This window comes from Myotis yumanensis, unplaced genomic scaffold, assembly GCF_028538775.1.
Source record: "Myotis yumanensis isolate MYYU_CA2020_CCGP unplaced genomic scaffold, mMyoYum1.0.hap1 SCAF_8, whole genome shotgun sequence".
Classification (NCBI taxonomy): Eukaryota; Metazoa; Chordata; class Mammalia; order Chiroptera; family Vespertilionidae; genus Myotis; species Myotis yumanensis.
Genome location: NW_027223759.1, coordinates 16,826,039 through 16,847,281, shown reverse-complemented (window position 1 = coordinate 16,847,281; position 21,243 = coordinate 16,826,039). Strand labels below are relative to the sequence as shown.

Below are 21,243 nucleotides of genomic sequence, written 5' to 3'. Positions count from 1 at the left end.
CCTCTCAATAGTTTTTAGTAATTATAACAATGTTAATTCTAAATTTGAAATATACTTTTATTATAAAAATTTGTATTGTAATACTTCACACTCCATTAATTCTTGTCATCAAATAACCAACTTCTACTCTTCAATTCTTTGCTATCTCTGTCTGATAAAGTGAACTAAGAGACAGAAAGGAAAACAGGAGCTATCTTTTAAAATAAATGTTCTTTTAAAATTAAAATAATCTTAAATAATTTTCAAAATTGCCAAAGTATAATTTTGTCCCAAGTGATCTAAAGTCTGCAATTGCCCAGCAAATAAAATAGAAGAATCAGATGTTTTAGTGCAGTTTCAAAAGCTTTTGAACTGATGTTACTCTTCAAGTAATAAGGTGGGTAAAAACAGACAAAATATATAAACTTGTTGTACAAATTATTATAGGCAGTTTGTTTATTTTAGCTGAAGTAAATTTTACAATTTATTTTCAATTAGATAATTACTTGTTATTTTTAATCTCTTCCTGTGCCTAAGTTATAACTTAAACATTATCATAGGTCTGTCTGTGTAGGGAAAAGCACAGTGTGTAGGGTTTGGTACTATCCTCAGTTTCAGGCACTTGAGGGCCTTTGAACATAAGGGAGTATGAATGTACTAGCCATCTTGATTCACCTTCCATTTCCAGTGGTGGAAGCTGTGTTCAAGATAGCCTGCAGTTTATAAATTTAAAAAAACCCCACAAATAAATAGATAAATAAATCAGCTTTTCACCTATGATAAAGGATATAAAATATTTACAATTCTATGAATGAATGAGGAAGGAAGCTAATTAATTAAAACTGTCTGGAATTCCTTTGAAGACGTATGTGATTAAACAAAGGGCTTTATCCTGAAACAATTAAGTAAATTTGGCCTCAGGTATCCTTGCTCATTCCCCAGGCAATGAGGGATGCTTAAAATTGGTTTAGAGTTAAACTTTATTAGAGATTTATCTATTTTAATTGATTTAGCTTTGATTATAAAACTTTCATGGAATAGCTGATACAAATGATATATTATGTTAATATGTAAACCTCCCAGGTGTTATCTTCAATTTCAACTAAATATGAGTACATAACTTGTCTGACTGTTCTGCACAAGTTAATGAAATATAATACAAATGAAATGGACTACAATAATTTATATTATCAAGACTTTTTCTTATGCTAGATGAATCCTAAATATTCTTAGGGACTCACAAGTAGACAGAGAAGAGATTTGCAGAGTAAAATTTAAATAGAATACTATTAGTGAAGAATTGGTTGGAAGGAGACTGTTTTTCTTAACACTTGCTTTTTGAGAGGATGTTTTGGTTGCAAATAAAATAGTTTTTATTTCATAGATAGCAAACATTGACTTTTTGCAGGGGCTAGCATGATTACTGATAGTAAATTCATTGGCATTTACAAGATCATGCATCCTGTGAATTCTGTTACTAATGATATATTGAAAAATTTTGTATAAGAGGTAAGTGAAATGAAGGTAAATCAGGAACACATTTGAGTAAGACCTCTTAATATTGATAGATGATGGAAGAATATTCTCCTTAGTTACCTTATCCTTCAAAAGATATAATTTGAAGCAAACAATACAAACTAAGTAAGTAGAGGATAAACTTATAGTTTATTTGTAAACTGTTTTTATGATAAAGTTGCTACTAATTCTTTCTTTGACCATTTGTCTTCTCCAAGTGAGATTGTTCTGTTAAGAGCAAACTGGAGCTCCAAAATTCAGTCCATGAGGCAATGAGTGTTAACAGGGTGGCTGGGCTTCACTTTTAACCTTTAACAGATTCTTTAGTGTGCTCTATAATTTATTTTAATATTTTGGAATCAATGAATTAAAGATCCATTGGACAAAATTGGAAATATTTTAATGGTCTAATTTTTTCTTTCTTGGGCTCAGTTATTTAAGAGTGGGGTTATATTTCTTTATTTAAGTTTTATGAGCATTATGAAGATTATGTAATAACTTAAAATCATTGATTATACTAGTTTCTAATGGGGATGTCATGAATGTATGCATTTCAACATAATTGTTGAATATATTCTGCTTAGTGAACATATTTAGAGAACTATACATTAAATGGCTGAAGTAATATTTCTTTTTTAAAAATATATTTTATTGATTTTTTATAGAGAGGGATAGAGAGTTAGAAATCGATGAGAGAGAAACATCGATCAGCTGCCTCCTGCACACCTCCTGCTGGGGATGTGCCCGCAACCAAGGTACATGCTTCTGACCAGAATCGAACCTGGGACCTTTCAGTCTGCAGGTTGATGCCCTATCCACTGTGCCAAACCGGTTAGGGCAAGTCATATTTCTATAATGAGAAAAACTATATGAGTAAGAAGTAAGCTGGAAGGAATCTTGGAGATCCTTTAATAGACTTTCTTTATTTTAGAGATGAAAGACAAGGGTTAGGTAATTTACCTAAGGTTATATTGCTAGTTGGTAAGATTTGAACAACAATCAAAAGCTTTTCACCATGTTCTTTTCTTTTATCATTCTATTTCCCCTCTCTCCCTACTTTGTTGCTTTTTTAAATTTCTTCCTTTCCATATTCATGAAGGGTTTACTATGAGCTATGGTGGGCATGGGTGTTACCAATATAAAGAGATTGGTCTGGTTGTAGCCACTGATAATAAAAGTGCAAGAGAGATTGAAACTCAGACAGTAGTCTAGTTCAGGAAAGCTCTGTAGTGGCCCCCTTACAGTCACTCTGTGCAATAGGGTAAGAATTGCCTTGGTCCAATTCAGATCCCCATCTTCCCTCAACCACACCTAGAGGGCTTCCACAACTCTCAACTTTATGAATATGTTAATTATATTGGGAAAGACCTAATCTACACTTAGAAGAAAACATGTATATATAGTTTAGTATTCAATTAGCATCAATATTCTTTTTTTAAAAAAAATATATTTTATTGATTTTTTACAGAGAGGAAGGGAGAGAGACAGAGAGTCAGAAACATCGATGAGAGAGAAACATCGATCAGCTGCCTCCTGCACATCTCCCACTGGGGATGTGCCCGCAACCCAGGTACATGCCCTTGACCGGAATCGAACCCAGGACCCTTCAGTCCGCAGGCCGACGCTCCATCCACTGAGCCAAACCGGTTTCGGCAGCATCAATATTCTTACATATAATAACCACAAATTATATGCAGTAGTTTAAACTTCTCTCATGAGCTTGACATTTTTTAGGTAAACATGATAATTTTTTTTCAAACTGACATGAACTTATATTATCTAACATAATGTTCACACTCCACTGTGCATCCAACTCTACATGTAAAGGGATATCTTTTATAAAGAATTTTATTGCAGCTATTAGTATCATTTTCACTTGTCTGAATTTTTATCATCGCCTTGCTAAAGAAGACATGCTCACAGTGACAGATGCTTACTGGATTTAGTGTGGTGATCACATCATAAGGTCTATAAATGTCAAATTGCTATGCTGTGTACCTGAAACTAATATAATAGTGTATGCCAACTATATTTTAATTCAAAAATAAGGCACGCTTTAATACACTTTTGAAATGAATTGTGTTGTTTTAATTCCTGTCTTAGCATGGCTAAGTGATGTAAAGTTTATCTGCATCTCGGTTTTGATTTGAGAATTTTATGGGGAGGGTGAGAAAAAACACACATCTGTTTTCATGCTGCTGCTTCATTTGTTATATACTCTCAGTGGCATAACAAGAGGAAAAAAAGGAGGCTTTAAACTCTTGTTTTGCAGTAAATGCAGATTACTAATTTGGGTTTGGCTTTAATTTTAATGGATTCTCAGTGGGTAGAAATGACATTTATTTTGTGAATTGGAGAGAGCAAGTTGAAGGGCTGAGAGGTAGAACAGAAAAAGAAATCATTACTGAATCATTGGGCAACAGTTTATGTTACATGTAAGTATAACCACTTGGCCCATAAAGACAAAAAAGAAATAAATACATAACTTAAAAAGAAGTTACTAATTTCAAATACTCTTATTGGTGTTGTGATCTGAAAATTCAGAAACCCTCTATGGCGTTATTACTTTATCCAATCCAACGGTCCTTATCAGCTTATAATTTGAAAATGTTCAACACATTTAGACAGCTGACAAAAGTATAGCACAACAATAAATGAAACATATATACCACACTGATTAAAGAATAGTGCAGGCCCAGCTGGTGCAGTTCAGTGGTTGAGTGTCAACCCAGGAAGCAGGAGGCCACGGTTCGATTCCTGGTCAGGGCACATGCCTGAATTGCCAGCTGGATCCCCAGTAGAGGCATTCAGGAGGCAGCCGATGGATGAGTCTCTCTCATCATTGATGTTTATACCTCTCCTTCTCCCTTCCTCTCTCTGAAATCAATAAAAAACATATTCCACTCTAATTCATAAAAAGTGCCCTCATCTTAATCATAGACATTTTGGACTTAAATATGCATTAAAACTTATGTTCTTAATGTTTTCCATTGTAAAATTGTGGGTAACTGGCAGAGCGATTCTTGAAGTGATGCTCCATTTGTTTTACTATCAAGCACTAGAGAAACTATTTTCATGAACTGTGTCCACAAACCATTCAGTTAAACTTGAGGGTGTTTTCACTGAAGCTTGTGCTGTACATCTGAAAAACCAATGATGCCTAAAGGAGTTTGAAATCACAAGTTTATGAGATGAAAAAAACAGAAGAAAGAATATTCAGTTTGAAGGAAAAAGCAGGAGAAAATGACTGCAAAAAAAGTTTGACATTTTTATTACATTACTTTAGTATGAAATAAATATGCATATACCTCATAGATTATGGGAAATTTGACAAGTATAATTAATATAATTTAATGTAATGACTGTGTAGCCTAAATTTAATTTCAATAAAAATTGATACTTTATCATACTCTAGCTTTTTTAAAATGTATTTTTATTGATTTCAGAGAGGGAGAGAGAGATAGAAACATCAGTGACAAGAGAGAATCATCCATTGGCTGGCTCCTGAATGCCTCTCACCAGCATTGAGCCTGCAACCTGGGCATGTCCCCTGAGCGGGAATTGAACCAGTGACCTCTTGTTGCATGGGTTGATGCTCAACCACTGAGCACACCGGCCAGGTTCATTTTATTATTTTTTTAAATTTGATTTTGAAAGATTTTAAAAATTGAGGTAATTTTTTAAAATGTGATGCTAAGGATAAATATTTGTCCTTCTTTAAATATGACTAAATGTTTTTATATGGTAATAAAAGTAAGTGCATTTATATAACTAAGTTTAGAGAAATATGTATAGAAACCAATGACTTTCTTAATTATGTTTTGTGGAAGGGATAATTTCAAGTTTTAATATTAGCACAATTATTCAGAATCTCAAATTCTGGATTTTCCATTTCCTCTCGAAATAATATTGACTTTTATTTTTTGCTGTGTATTACCTTATTATTTAAAAATGAATGTATATGATAATTTGATTGATTTTTGCTGTCTTGTACTACAGTCTCTGAAGTAAAATAAAAATATAGAACTGTTACTAAGAAAATGTCTTTCAACACCAGAGCATTCGTCTGGTTATTTCAGACAAATATTTTTGAAGAAGGCATATTTGTATCATTAATGGTAATTAAAAACTAACGAGAAGACATTATATCGACCCGTTTTATCTAATATTTAAATACATTTTAAACAATATTTTTTTCCTTTTTCACATAAGATATTTAGTTTTTGTTACTATTATAGAGGAAATAGTAACAATTCTAACATTTGTAGTAGTTTTTTTTGTTTTTTGATCTGTTGTTCCACTTATTTATGCATCCGTTGTTGATTCTTGTATATGCCCTGACCAGGGATTGAACACTCAGCCTTGGTGTATTAGGAAGATGCTCTAACCAACCAAACTACCTGGCCAGTAGTAGATTTTATGTTTTATATAAAAGCACCGAGCACAGTAACTGTTACAGAGTAGGTGCGCATAAAAGTAGTCAGTTATAAAAGTGGAAGTAACAGTAGTAAGAGTCATAATGGTAGTCGCAGTGTTGTGAACAGCAGCACCAGAAGTGGAGCTGAGTAGCAGGAAACATCCATCTGTAGAAACTTAAGACTTTTAATTGCAAGTTCCTTATAATGTTATCCCTCAAGCCAAGGACATTTTTCTGTAGCGTTTTCCTGAGCTTGAGCTTTGTTGATTGCTCACTCATGAAGGAGGTTACCATGTTCCTCTGTCTTCTGGAGTTCCCCTGAATTGGTGGTTGGATCCAGAGCCTTTATCATACTCAAGCTCAGTTCCTTCGGTAAAAGTGAGGGTGGTGGTGAGGTCAGCCAGAAGCACATAGCGGCTAGTTGTTGTTGAGAACTGCCTAAGGTCTGAGAATGTTAGCCTGATCGCAAGCTAACAGCTTAGCCTGGCACTTGGGTTAGCAGAAGACGGGAGATTCTCTGGCACAACAATCAGCCTGAGCTTCGTGTTTCTGTTGTATCCCCTGGGCAATTTCCATGGGGTGATTGGGAAGCAGGCACAAGTGGATCCTAAGAAAATAAAAAAAAAAAAAATATTTTCTGTCACAGTTGAAAAACTCCGAGTTTAGGAAATCCCAGTCTTCTAAAGAGGACTGACAGAAAATTTACCCTCTGCCCTACGGGGAGAAACTGTTATTATATTCCAGTGTTGTTTGCTATGTACACACATTCTTGAAAACATAGTCCAAACCAAAAGCTGTCACAAGCAATGCAGAAATGCCATACAGAATTATCTCCCATCAAATTTCCCTATTATTGTGACACTAGAGGCCTGGTGCATGGAATTCTTGCACCGGGGCGGGGGAGGGGTGTCCCTCAGTCCGACCTGGGCCCTCATGCAATCCTGAACCCCTCAGGTAGGGTCCCTAGGCTTGGCCGGCAATCAGGATCTATCAGGGCTTTCCTTCCTCCGGCTGCTGGCAGCTGGACCCACCCCTGCCACTGCCACTGCTTGCCCTCTGTGCAGCGCTGCTCCCCTTCCCCTGCCACCTGTCCCTTCCCTCTGCAGGCAACAGGCATGGGGTGTGATGGCTTGACTGGCCTGGGCCTCCCTCTGCTGGGTGATGGATCACAGGACCCCCAGATCAATCGCTCTGCAGCGGGAGGCCCCACCCACCTGCTGTGAGGCCACCAACCAGATGGTCTGGGGCTCACTCTGTGGCCTGGGCCTCCCTCTGTGGGGTGATATTGGGGCAATGGCGGGCACCCCTACCAATCACATCACACCCACCTTGGCTGGCCTGGCACCAGTGCATGTCATAGCGTGGTCTTCTGGAAAGTCATCCAGATGGTCATTCTGCTGTTCGGTCATAAGGTCGATTGGCATATTATGCTTTTATTATTATAGATTATTATAGATGATTTGTAATGATCAGTCATTGATGTTGAATACCTAAAACTATTCATTCATAAGAAATTTTAGAATGATATAGCTCTAATTTTTAAAATAAACTTTATTATTAAAAAAGTTTTAGGGAAATTGTGAAGTACAGACTGCTCCCATATAGCTCACATTCAGTTTCCTTAATTGTTCATATTAATTTGTTCCAATAAATAATCCGGTATTGATTAACACTCATTTTAACTTTTTCCTTATTAGTTAGAATACTCTATAAAGACATTCTGTAGGTAACCTATTATTTGGTTACCCAATGTTTTAGCTCATTTAGAAAAAAAAAAGACTAAATGCTTATTTTCTTTTATTTACTAGTTATTAAGAAAACAAATTGGTTCTATATTATTGTCCAAGTGTGACTATTTAAATTCATTTAACATTATTATAAAATCATAGTTTAAAATATATGCCGTGGGACTCCATTATTGTTATTATCATCATTTCTGTAATTCAAACTGCCCCATCATTAACACGGAAGGGTCTCTTGCAACTGGCTTTCGGGCCCTTTTGACATGACCACACTCATTTGTGATAGTGTCTTCGCTATCTGGTATGAGGAGACGTTTCAGGCCTATCTTATACATTTACTGTCCCAGACCCAGGCTCTGATATTTCTCCAACAACAACAAAAAGTGTATTTCAAAGTGTATTTCATGAAAGCACATATCAAAACCACAAGCTAGATGCTAGGTCCCTAGGTATTTAGTAATAACCTAAAGCAAAGCATAACTTCTAACACACTATACAGTTTGTTGAATGAATGAAACCAAAATAGGCAGAAGAAAGCCATGACATTTAGAAAATATTTAAAATCAATATATCTGTACCTTGTAAATAATATATAAGCTATCTTAGAAGACACTGTGATTTCCTCACTTTAGAACTCTGTAAAGGGGAAACAGGGTGGAAAACATTTGAGGGTGAATTTGTTTGTTTGAGGCTGCTGAAACACACACACACACACACACACACACGCATACAGACACATACACAAGTACATCTCTTGGTAAGATATTATATTAAAAGAAAAATGCAAATTTTTTCTCAGAAATGGAAGGCGGTGATGTGTGACAGAATGTGGGATAACTTTATACACGATGAAGAGATGTTTAATGCATGAAATTCTAAAATAAAAACTTATGCTTAAAGAAACAAAGATATGAGAGAAAGCTTTCAAGACACTGTTTATCTTTCTTGGCTGAGCTTTTATCTTCTTGAGATTGGAAGTGATGAAGGGTAGTAAGCACCATGAGAGGAAGAACCAGGTCTATTCTGTGTGCTTCTGTGCCCCCAGCAACTAGAACAGTGTTTCTTTTTTTAAAAAAGAAAATATTTTATTGATTTTTTTACAGAGAGGAGGGGAGAAGGATAGAGAGTTAGAAATATCGATGAGAGAGAAACATCGTTCAGCTGCCTCCTGCACACCTCCTACTGGGGATGTGCCCACAACCAAGGTACATGCCCTTGACTGGAATCGAACCTGGGACCCTTCAGTCCACAGGCCAATGCTCTCTCCACTGAGCCAAACCGGTCAGGGCGAGAACAGTGCTTCTTAGATAGTAGGGGGACAATAAGTAATTTGTGGAGTAAGTGATTACGTACTGGATGGATGGATGGATGGATGGATGGATAAGGTGGAAAGCACAAAGACTTGAGGAATTTTCTGAGGAATGGAAGTCAAGTGAATTTTATTAAATAACTAGTATATGGCAGATGCTTTTAGATATAAATGTATCTAGTTTCTAAATTTAAAAAGCATAAGTCTTTCCTTTTCTTATTCAAAAATTTGATTAAGAAAGCACAGCTTCACTATGTATGGTGGGTATAGGACATATGAGGGGAACACATTGCAAAGTAAATGATTGCCTAACCACTATGTTGTATCTCTGGTACTACTGCTACTAATAGTAAAGCACAGTTTTAGCCAAGTACTATGACATACTGACATAGGTCATACAGGTAAGCAGTAGTCCTCCAAATTTAAATGACTTGCTTTTACCACCAAATTGATTCGCACAAAGATAATTAAGTATGAAAAACATTTTAATATCTAGCTTCCAAAACCCTGATCTCAACTGATATTATGTCTACAGTGTTGGCTGTATCCACAAATATCTATAGAATATCTGCTGCATTTGTGTGACTTGAATAATAAGAACATCATAACATGAGACCTCATCACTGGAAAAGATGACTCAAGTATTGTTTAAAAAATAATTAAGATGTTTGTTTTAAGTTTTGACAAATATTTACAAAGATATTAAAGTGTTTCCTGGCAGCCCTGTCACATCTAGTCCTGATGCTTTGGCTCTACTATTTCTGAAATTGTTCACCCTTTTCATTTAAAAGTAACAGCAGACTAGTCACAAAAGCAGTCACCTCTACCTCCTGAATCCTCAAAGGCCATTTCCCATATGCTTTTCAAAAGAGGCAGCTGTTGTCACACCTCATTTCATGAAGGACCATTTTCCTCCTTTAAATTTTCAGGGGGCAAAAAAATCACATTTATAAAATACCTCAGACTTGAAACTGTCACTCTCAATTGAAATGGAAATGGTATCAAGCAGTTTTCTCACATCAGTTTGGTGACGTGTAGTTATTCACTAAGAAAGAGAGAAATACAGTTTTATAGATGCTGGGCTACAGAGGCAGCGTGTTGAACAAGAGTCAAAATTCAGGATTCACACACAAAAATAACAACTAATACTGAGCGCCTGATATAAGTTAGGCCCCTTTTTTTTTTTAACCAACTTACAGGGATTTACCTATTTATTTATTTTAATTTAATTTATTGAGATGACATTGGTTAATAAAATTATATAGATTTTATGCCACAGTTACGAATGTTCTCTGCTTTAGAAATTCTCAGACTTGCTCTAAGGGGCAGAGACAGAAATTATATAGATTTCAGGTATACAGTTCTAGCATACATCATCGTATATTGTATTGTGTGCTCAACACCCCAAGTCAAGTCTCCTTCTATCACCATTTATCCTCTTGTGCCCTCTTGTGCTTCCCCCACCCACTTCCCTCTGGCAACCACCAAACTGTTATCTGTGCCCATGAATCTTCATGTTTTCTTTGCTTAATCCCTTTACCCTTCTCACCCAGCCCCCAAACCCTTCGTTCTGACAACTTTCAGTCTCTTCTTTCTATCCATGAGTCTGTCTCCTCTTTGTTTGTTATTTTATTTTTTTCATAGATTCCACATATAAATGAAATCATACGGTATTTGTCTTTTGTGTACTGGCTTATTTCATTTACTAGCATAATACTCTCTAGTCCATTCCTGCTGTCACAAATGTAAGATTCCCTTCTTTTTTGTGACTGAGTAGTATTCCATTGGAAGCTGCCCAAGTGCCCATCGGTAGATGAGTGGATAAAAATGTTGTGCATGTAAAGAATTTGCAGGGATTTGCTTCTCAAAACAATTCTAGGAATCTTGGACCTTAGTATCTTAATTTTTCAGATGAAGAAACTCAGATACAAAAATATAAATAATGTACCCATTGCAATGTTGCTAAACGCTAGACTTGGAACTCAGGCAGTGCATTAGTTTGTTAGGACTGACACATGAATCATTTGATCATTAGCTTCTAGCTTTCAGAATTGAGAGAAAGTAAATTTCTGTTTAAATCACTCAGTGTGTGGTGATTTGTTAATTTAGGTTTAAAAGTTTAATTGTACCTATATAAACACATGTATATAAACACATATGTAGATACATATACATTTTTAGAGGTGTTGGAGTTTTTGCAGTATAGATTTTTTTTGTAATATGGACACATGAAATTGAGATTTGTGTAAGATTATATAAATGGATCGACCAACGCTCCTAATTTAATTTGTGTAACCTAACTCTATTGTAGCAAGTCTATGATACAGGAATATTCCTGAGATGAGGTCAGGAGATGAAGGACCATTTGGGAATGTAGACCTGAAGCATGACAATTAAGATCTCTCTGGCCACTTAAGAAAGATATAGAGGGCAATGAAAAAGATGATTACTTTGAGAGCAGGGAGTTAAGTCCTCTTTTCAGTGGAACTAGGGTATACCCTTCTAGGAAGTTATGGTTGAGAGCTGGCTGAGTGGCCAGGGATGAGTGAATGGCGTGCACATTCTTAGAAAGCAGGGATGATAGCAGCAGTAGCCCCCGAGAGCCTGGCTCCTGGTGGCTGAGTGCTAGCAGTTTTGCAGGGAAGAATTGGATGCGATGCTCTGCCCATATAGTGTTACTTCATGCTGTGTAAAATGAGTGTGGCTTCAACCCTGCCACAGGGTACGTGACATCTCATGTTACTCCATGTTTCCAAATCTAATTTGAACAGACGTTGAGTCCCTGCTGGCCAGTGTGGCAAAATCATGGGAGCTTTAAGGAAAGTGAGAAAACTGAAAGCAAGATGCCAAAGCCAAAAGCACCATCACATGCGGAGGTTTTGCATGGGAATGAAGTATATAGTCAGTCACGTTCTCCCGCCACATGCAGCAGGAACATGTAATGTTTGCTATATCCTTACTAATATTTTTCCTGGTAAATTTCTAAACACTATGCCACCGTTATGAATGTTCTCTGCTTTAGAAATTCCCAGACTTGCTCTAAGGGGCAGAGACAGAAATTAATTGCCTAGGGAAACTTCATGGAAAGCCGTACTGATAGAGAGGTTACAATTTGCTGCAACATTTGTCACTGTCAGAAAACACATACATTCTACAGTCACTGCCAGGAGAGGGGGTTTCTTCCTCGCCTCCCGCCCCCCATAGTTCTCTACTCCTTACTCTTTTCTGGGATACTATTGGTTACTTAGCTTCAAGTCTAGGGATCACAGTATTCACTACTATATTTGTATTGTTTTTGAATGATATATAATTGGATATGAGTACACAAGAAACTGGAGTAGAATTTATCAGAACTAGTTCGACTGGCTGCAGGAGGTCTTTAACAAAAGTAAAGAGGTACATTTTCAAATGATGCTTACATTAAAGAAAAATAACCAACAAAAGTAGATTTGCTGCATAATTCGAGTAGGAGAAAATCTAGGGAAGAATTTTACACACTTAGTAAAAAAATGTATAATTGCTTTTAATGTACGTAAAATTGTTCCTAAACACTGATTAAATTTTCAAGAATCCTGAGGTTCTGCAATCACTTAAATCTTAAGGTAGACAAAGAATCATTTAAGGAACTATTTATTACTCCCACTGAGGACAAAGATAGGGAAAACTGCTAAAACAAAAGAATAAAAGCCTGGTGGTGTGGGTCAGGGTTTGGGCACTGACCCAACCAAGAGGTCACAGGTTTGATTCGGATCAGGGCACAGGCCTGTGTTGCTGGCTCAATTCCCAGTAGGGGGCATGCAGGAGGCAGGCAGCTGATCAATGATTCTCTCTCATCATTGATTTTCTATCTCTCTATTCTTATCTCCTCCCCTCTCTCTGAAATTCAATAAAAACATTTTAAAAAGAAGAAAGGAATTGTGCCAAATACAAAAAAAATTACAGTTAGTTGTGAAATGAAATAGAATTTAAAAAATAATACTGATTTTTTTTCTGGAATGATTTGCAGGTAAATGGAAAGCCTGCTGAAGCAATGAAATCTTGCTAATCTTTGATTAGACTAGTATCCACTGGGAATCTTAGGAAGTTTATAACTGCAGATGTCACATTAAAAATATTATATGAAAAGAATGCTTATAAATTTGTGTCCTTTAGAACAAACTACGTATTTTTTTTAGATTTATCATTAGTATGGTATGGGAAGTTGGTAAAATTTATTTTGTTTTGCCATTTATTTTGATTTTCATCATCAAATGCCATGAACAAAACAAATTTTCCCCTTGGCTTAGAAGAGTTTTGAAGCATTTAAAGCTTTAATGATCTTTAGCTGTATTTACTCCTTGAACAAAGCAGATGTAGAAGCTTTGACAATGGGAATTAATCAGTTATAGTCAGCAGAAGCTTACGGCACAAGGAGAGATATATCTTCAGGTGAGTATTCACACTTTGGTTGATAAAATAGGCAATTTCCTGAGACTAAAACTTCCTGAGAAAAACCAGAGTTAGGGTTTTCTCTTCGCTGAGGCATTCTGGCGAAGACTACTCACCACTGTGGTCCTTGGGCACAAATCATGATTGTGTTGTTCCAACAATGATTTTGTTAGCAGAATGTTTATGAAACATTTCCCATGGAAAACGACATCTGAAATGACCTTAAGCATAGCTTATACTTTCCAATTCCATTCCATTCAGCAGCCATTAGTGAACATTTGCTCAGTGCCAGACTCTGTACTAAGGGCTGTAACATACACAGAAAAAGCATAAGGAACCAGTCCTTTAGTTTAGGGATACATTGCGACTCAAAGAGGCAAGACATAAACATACCAAAGTCACATAGCAAAGGAATTAAAAGCAACAGTTCTTATGCAATGATGTTATAATCAGTTTTGTTTTCAAATCCAATTCTTCACAGAGAGCTCATTTTGGCTATTATTATAGATAATATTTGTAATAGCATCTATTGAAAACTTATTTGTCAGACACTTTTATTATATCTTCTAATCCTTATAAAACGTTTATAATAGAGGTATTGGTATTTTTTATTGTTTTTTACAGATGAAGAAGGTGAGGTTTAGTAGAATAAACAATTTGATGAAATCATGAAACCACGGAGCACAAAGGCTGGGTTTGAGCCTAGCTTTGCTTGGCAGTTGAGCTTCCATTTCTTACTATTATAATTTCCTTAGATAAGTCCTTTCTTTAAGAGTTGTTTCATTTTCATAAAAAGTTCTTAGATAGTTAAAAAGATTGTGCTACTAAGATTCCGATGCCTGAAAAGAAAAGAACAATGGGTAACTGGCATGATTGTGTGACCATATCAGGCATTATAAAAGCTAATTGGCACTTACAGATATCTCTTGACTTTTACCAGGATTGCTTAGTGAGTTGCCAAAATTAACATATAGCCTTGTTATTGACTCTTTTTAAAAAGAGAATATTGAATTGTTTGTTGATTACTCATGATAAGAGATGCTAGACAAGCTTCTTCCTTTTCTATAATTTTATCTGGTACCATAATTCAATTTAGATATATTTAGTGCATAAGGTGTGCCAACAATCATTACTAACCAAATAAACTTTAAATGGTGAGCTCCAGGTCACCGCACAGTGACTGTCAAGTCAACTACACCAAGGTTTTGGAAGACAATGGCTTCTGCGCCCAGGCAGGTTATAAATAACTTTCAAATGGAACTTGGCATCACCCAGAAGAATTCTAATTCTGGCTTCAGAATAGACTAACTTTACACAGTGCATTTTTAAAAAGACATATTTATCGGAGTGATGATCAGACTGTTACATCTTTCTCAGCATTAAGCTGAAAGTAATCCGACCATTACTAAGTTGTAATCAGTATGCATTGTAGCTCATGTTATCTGCAGTGGAGCTTTTTACTGAGATATTTCAAGATATTTGTTCACAGACAGTTCTTAAGAGTACCTGAAAGGATGTGACTATGAATACCAGAAAAAATAGAAGAATTAGGAGATGGAAATTAAGGCATAATTGGTTGCATTACAATTTAAGAATTTTAAATTTATCCTCCAAAATTTGTTAAAAAGCTGTTGGTCCTGTGAGCCCCTCCAGACATAAAATGTTACAGCAATAAATCTTGGGTTGAGAGATTTGTGTTATCTTCCCCCCCCTATTATTTACATTGTTTGTCTGGATAGGAGAAGGGGATATGTGCAATAAGGTGAATAGGGCCTGCACCATCATTATCATCAAATAATTTACGCTGGGCGAATTACATATCACCTACTTCTGGTGGCTTTGTTCAAAGTGGGTTAAACAGATGCATCCTCGGCATTGACATATAATGATGTCCAGAGTTCGCATAGCAAAAGGATATTAGTTAAGCCAATGTTTAAATTGCACACACTATTTTGCAAGACAAGAGAATAACAAGCAGAATGTACAATAAAAGAGACTCATTTTCAACACCAGAATCTCAGTTATAATAAACAATTCTTCCAGTCCCTGAATCTCAACAAAGGAGTAGCTGCTGCTTTAACCTGGACTTCTATGAGGAAAACAGAATTGTTTCAAAGAATAATTTAATGCCTACCCTAGAATTAGACATTCATACATTTTACAATGTAAATTATTCAAATATAAATACATTAGATAATATGCAGATGCAGTTATGTTCAGAGTTATGATTTACTTTCTCTTATAACTAAGGGCACTTGGAGCTCCCTTTTCCAGGTTGATTTGATCCTTTTCTATGTGTTTAGCTTTGTTCTTATTTCATACCTAGAACACTTCTTATATCAGAGCCCTTATTACTTACTGGTTATTTGTAGCTTCTGCTGATGTGTGTTTTAAAAGCCATGCTGAGTAGCACATCTTTATTAATTAACTAGAGGCCCGGTGCACGAATTTGTGCACCAGCAGGGTCCCTTGGCCTGGCCTGCAGGATTGGGCTGAAACCGGCTCTCTGACATCCCCCGAGGGGTCCCATATTGTGAGAGGGGGCAGGCCACGTCAAGGGAACCCACTGGTGCATAATTCAGGCTGGGAAGGGATGTGAGAGGTTGGCCAGCCAGGTAGGGACTGCAGGAGGGCTCCAGGGCAAGTCCGGCCCATTTCACTCATTCCTGATCAGCTGGACCCCAGCAGTAAGCTAACCTATCAGTTGGAGTATCTGCCCCCGGGTGGTCAGTGCACGTCATAGTGAGTGATTGAGCAGTCTTAGCATATCATTAGCATATTATGCTTTGATTGGTTGAACAGATGACCAGACACTTAGCATTTTAAGCTTTGTTATATAGGATAACTAAAAATAGCTCATCTCCCTAACAAACACTGTAAAATTGCTACTGGATTTACCTTTTTACTCATAAGTTTCTTATTTAAAAATATATATATATATTTTTTAAATATATTTTATTGATTTTTTACAGAGAGGAAGGGAGAGAGATAGAGAGCTAGAAACATCAATCAGCCGCCTCCTGCACATCTACTGGGGATGTGCCTGCAACCCAGGTACATGCCCTTGACTGGAATGGAACCCGGGACCTTTCAGTCCACAGGCCGACGCTCTATCCACTGAGCCAAACCAGTTTCGGCTTAAAAATATATTTTTATTGATTTCAGAGATGAAGGAAGAGAGAGAGAGAGAAAGAGAGAGAGAGAGAGAGAGAGAGAGGGATAAAAATATCAATGATGAAAGAGAATCATAGATTGGCTGCCTCCTGCAAGCTCTACACCCTAGGCATGTGCCTTGACCTGGAATAGAAACATGATCGCCCGGTTCAGATTGCTTCTCAATCATTGAGGACAAGTATACACAATTGAATGGACACTGTAGCCCACACATCCAAAATCCATGTCCTCACCACTCAAACATTTGTGCCTGGACTACCCATCCTTCCCAGGTGCACGGTCATTGGTGGCAGAGTCTGCTGTGTGAAGGACCGAGCTGGGAAAGATGGTATCACTGGCGCTGAATGACAACTCAGGGATATATGGAAATGAAGTTCTGGAATCACAGTGGTTTGGAGCATGGTCAAGAAAAAATGAGTGCTGACTCCAGACGGGCACTTCTCTTGACTCCACAGACTTTGCTTAGTGGTGAAGGTGTGGACAGAGAGCAGCTGGAATGCAAAACAAATACTTGTTGGTTCTCACTATGTACCATCACTGTTCTGGTCACACGGGACACATGATTGAACAAATCGATGTTCTGTCCTTGTAGAGCTTATATTCTTGGAATAGGAGAGATGGACTGTTATTACTAAATTTGATAAATATATAAACTCCATAGTGCATCAGAAAGTGAGAAGTATTATAGAAACAATGAAAGTTAGAGCAGGAAACGTGGCAGGGTTGGCCTCTACTGAGAAGTTGAGATTTGTGTAAAAACTTGAAGGCAGTGAGGAAATTAGCCAAGAAGATAACAAGAGGGAGAGGAACTCAAGCTTTTGAGTGTGGGGTGAGCACCTGGGGTTAGGACCACAGTTGTCATGTGGGAACAACAAAGAGAATGTACAAGATGAAGAGTTAAAAAAAAAGAAGTCAGAATAAAAACACTGATGGCCAGATTACATAGTGCAGCACTGCCCAAAAGAATTATAAGGATACCTATAAAAATGTAATTTAAATGTTTGTGTAGCCACAATGAAAAGTTAAATAGGACCAGGTCAACTTAACTTTAATAATCCACTTTATACAATGCAATTTATCTAAAATGTAATTTTAATGCTTAATCTCTGAAGTCTAGAGTGTATTTTGCATTTACAACACATCTCTCAATCTTTACTAGCTACATTTCAAGTGCTTAATAGCCAAATATGGTTGGAGCTTACTGCACCGGGCAGACCAGATAGAGGTTTCGACTCATCACTGGAAAAACTTTGCATCACTTGGAGTGACTTGGGAGATGATTCAGCATTTTAAGAATTTAAGTGTCATAATTTGATTTTTGTTTAAAGATCAGGGGTAGCCTTAACCAAGAAAACACCATAAGCGATCAAGATATTTATTGCAATAATATTGATTATTCCTCAATGACGGTGGCTCAGATGACAGCAGTGGCTGACATCAGAAGTGTTTGACTCCCTGATCATGTTAAATATGGGACATATAGGAAGGTGTGTGAGAGGAGAGTCAAGAATGATCTCAGGACATTGGCCTGAACAATAGGAAGGATAGATTGACTTCAGCTGAAATGGGATAGGCTATTGGAGGGATGGGGGAAGGAAGATGCCAGGTCAATTTTAGATTCGTTTGTCTGAGAAATGTATTAGATATTCAAGCGAAGATGTGGAAAAGGGAGTTGGACATGAGTGTGGAGTTTAGGGGAGAGTTAGGAGGTAAAAGTTTGGAGATCGGCAAACTTGAACCAGGATAAGATCACCGAGGGAGTAAAAGTGGAAGGAGAAGAGAATACCAAAGACTGAGCACTGGTATATCTGAAATGAAGAAGTCTAAAATAACATGAAATTGACATTAAAATAATATAAAATGTTTTAGTACTTTTGCAGTGTATTTAGTTTTTTACAAAAATGCCACACATGTTCATAACTGTCATTATGATCTTGTTCTTTTTACTGAAAAACTATACCTTTATTTTTTAAATTGAATTTATTGGGGGTGATATTGGTTCACTAAACCATATAGGGTTTCAAGTGTACAACTCAATAAAACATCATCTGCCCACTGCATCCTGCGCCCATTGTTCCAAGTGAAGTCTCTTTAAATGAAACCGAAAGCCTTTTTTGTGACTTTTTTTTGCTTTAAAATGCCTCACAAACCTTGAATTAATTAATTCATATTATAGATAACTACATTAAAAAGTAGACAGAGAAAATGAAAATTGTGTTCATAATCAAATTAGTGACCATAATGTCTTTAATGCGTATTTGTATATATGTGTTCTCCAGAGATAGATGAGGCCACTGTTCTTTGATAGTATAACATTGAACACCAAATTAGCAGTTTAAAATCTGTCCCACAATTTACAAACTGATACAGCTTTGTTTTATTTGTGATAAGCTTACCAGCTTGCATTTTTATATGAAGTTTGATTAATGGTTATGTGTTCTTACTCATTTTAGTCTGTCAATAAATGAAATTTTGCCCTTGCTGGTTTGGCTCAGTGGATAGAGCCTGTGGACTGAAGGGTCCCAAGTTCGATTCTGGTTAAGGGCACATGCCTGGGTTTTGAGCTAGATCCCAGTGGGGGGCGTGCAAGAGGCAGCCAATCAATGATTATCTTTCATCATTGATGTCTCCTCTCTCTCTCTCTCTCTCTCTCTCTCTCTCTCTCTCTCTCTTTCTCTCTCTCCCTTCCACTCTGAAATTAATAAAAATATATTAAAAAAATAAAAATAAGATCTCCATGCCTTGAATTATATTCAACTCTCAAGTATAAAGAATGCCTCATAAAACAAAATCCATTATTTTACTGTAGGCACATACATGACTTTAAAAAAATACAACTCATATTTCAAATGAAATTTTAACTCTTTGTGATCTTGAATTATCAAGGCAATTGTTTACAACACAGTGTGGAAATGGGTGCATTATTAATACTGAAAAATAGACTTAAGTGACTCATTTTTATCTAAATGACTACATAAATATACTGATAAACAATCTTTAATATTTTAACACAGGCATTTATTTGTATCTTTTCAGTCTATTCGAGAAGTCACAGGCTACGTGTTAGTGGCTCTTAACCAGTTTCGTTACCTGCCTCTGGAGAATTTACGCATTATTCGTGGGACAAAATTGTATGAGGATCGATACGCCTTGGCAATATTTTTAAACTACAGAAAAGATGGCAACTTTGGGCTTCAAGAACTTGGATTGAAGAACTTGACAGGTAAGGAAAATATATAAAATATTAAATATACTCTCATCAATATAACGTTATAGACACACACCTGTGTGTGTACGGTTCCTACAGTGTGTGTTGCATTGAGGAACACTATAAAACATTTAATATCTACTACTTATTCATTTTATGAGAAAGCATTCCCTATGATTCCCTTGTTTTATGTACAGATATTGTGAGTGCAGTCTGAGGGCTACCTTAATACTGTTATCTCAGCTGAGCAGAAGTACACTGTTCAGGAAATGCTCAGTGACTGAAAACTGAGATAGGAAGCAGGTTTAAGAATGCTGTTTGGGGGTCTCAGGTGAATGGCCAGCCATATCATCAAAGCTGCAGCAAAACACCTTTCTCGTTAAAGCTCAGTAAATACACAAGCCATTGTATCTAGTATTTTATATAATTCCATATTTTTGGAAAACATATCTAATTTATTAATTCAGTGTTGATTTCTCTTATTTAGTAACTCGCTAAATGCCCCTGTGATTCTTTCTCAGAGTGCTTTAATTTCATATCATCAGTGCTTTCCCCCCTAATCAAGGAGATAGTCTGCTATCAACCTAATGTTATCATCTTGCTACACTTTGTAGGAATTTGTTTTTAAACTGATCTTTGCAATCCCACTGGTATCTTCTCAGTTCAGACACTTCATAGTTCACACAGTTCATAGTTCGTAAAGGCTGTGGTGGAAGGCATTTTGTGGCAGGGTTTCTAATCATAAATTTTGCCCTGTGTGCCTGTAATCAAAATGTGCTAATTAGTAATTAATTATCATCCCACAGTGGGATAAAGAAGTCTAAGCTATTAATTTAATCTAAATTAATATCTGTATATTTTGCATCAAAATATATAGTGCCTTTCTATGTATTTGAGTTTATTCACTGTGAATGTTTCTTGATATTGACAAACAAAATACTTTAGAAATATTACTTTAAAATATTAAGAAATATATAAGCTTATTATTAACAGAATATTTAAATTATTAGTTTATTTTATTTATAGTGAATGTAAAATATATCATTTTAAGTTAGAAGTAGCTTCATAATTAGCCAGACATGAGAGCTAAAATTGGAATATTTTGGATGAAGAAAGGAATACTGATTATGTTATTGACTTTGGACATGATTGCATAATGGAATTGAATGCATGATAAATGCAAAATTTTTGGAACTTATAGATTACTTCATCAACATTTTTATTTTTATTTTGTTTCAAAGATAGTTATCTTACAAAACAAGTTTTTTTATTTTTTTTTACTAAATTACTACTTGCATGGAAATAATGATAGGAGGAAAAACTTGGAAATGGAACAGATAGAGAACATTGAATGATTGAAATTAGGACTCTAAAAATAATATGGTTCAGTTAAAAGTTGCATAGGAAGCATTGTGTTTTCTTCACAACTTTTCTATGATTAAATCAAAGAAGAAATGAATAATGGTTTTGA

General features: G+C 36.1%; 1 protein-coding gene across 4 annotated transcripts in view; it reads left to right on the top strand.

Annotated features, from left to right (window-relative positions):
* Positions 1-21,243, top strand: part of ERBB4 (erb-b2 receptor tyrosine kinase 4) — a 901,667-nt gene that overhangs the window by 478,308 nt on the left and 402,116 nt on the right. For all 4 annotated transcript variants that reach the window (XM_070422057.1, XM_070422055.1, XM_070422058.1 and 1 more), the window contains exon 3: positions 19,601-19,787. In XM_070422057.1, coding sequence (XP_070278158.1) covers positions 19,601-19,787 — 187 coding nt within the window. The remainder of the gene's footprint in view (positions 1-19,600; positions 19,788-21,243) is intronic.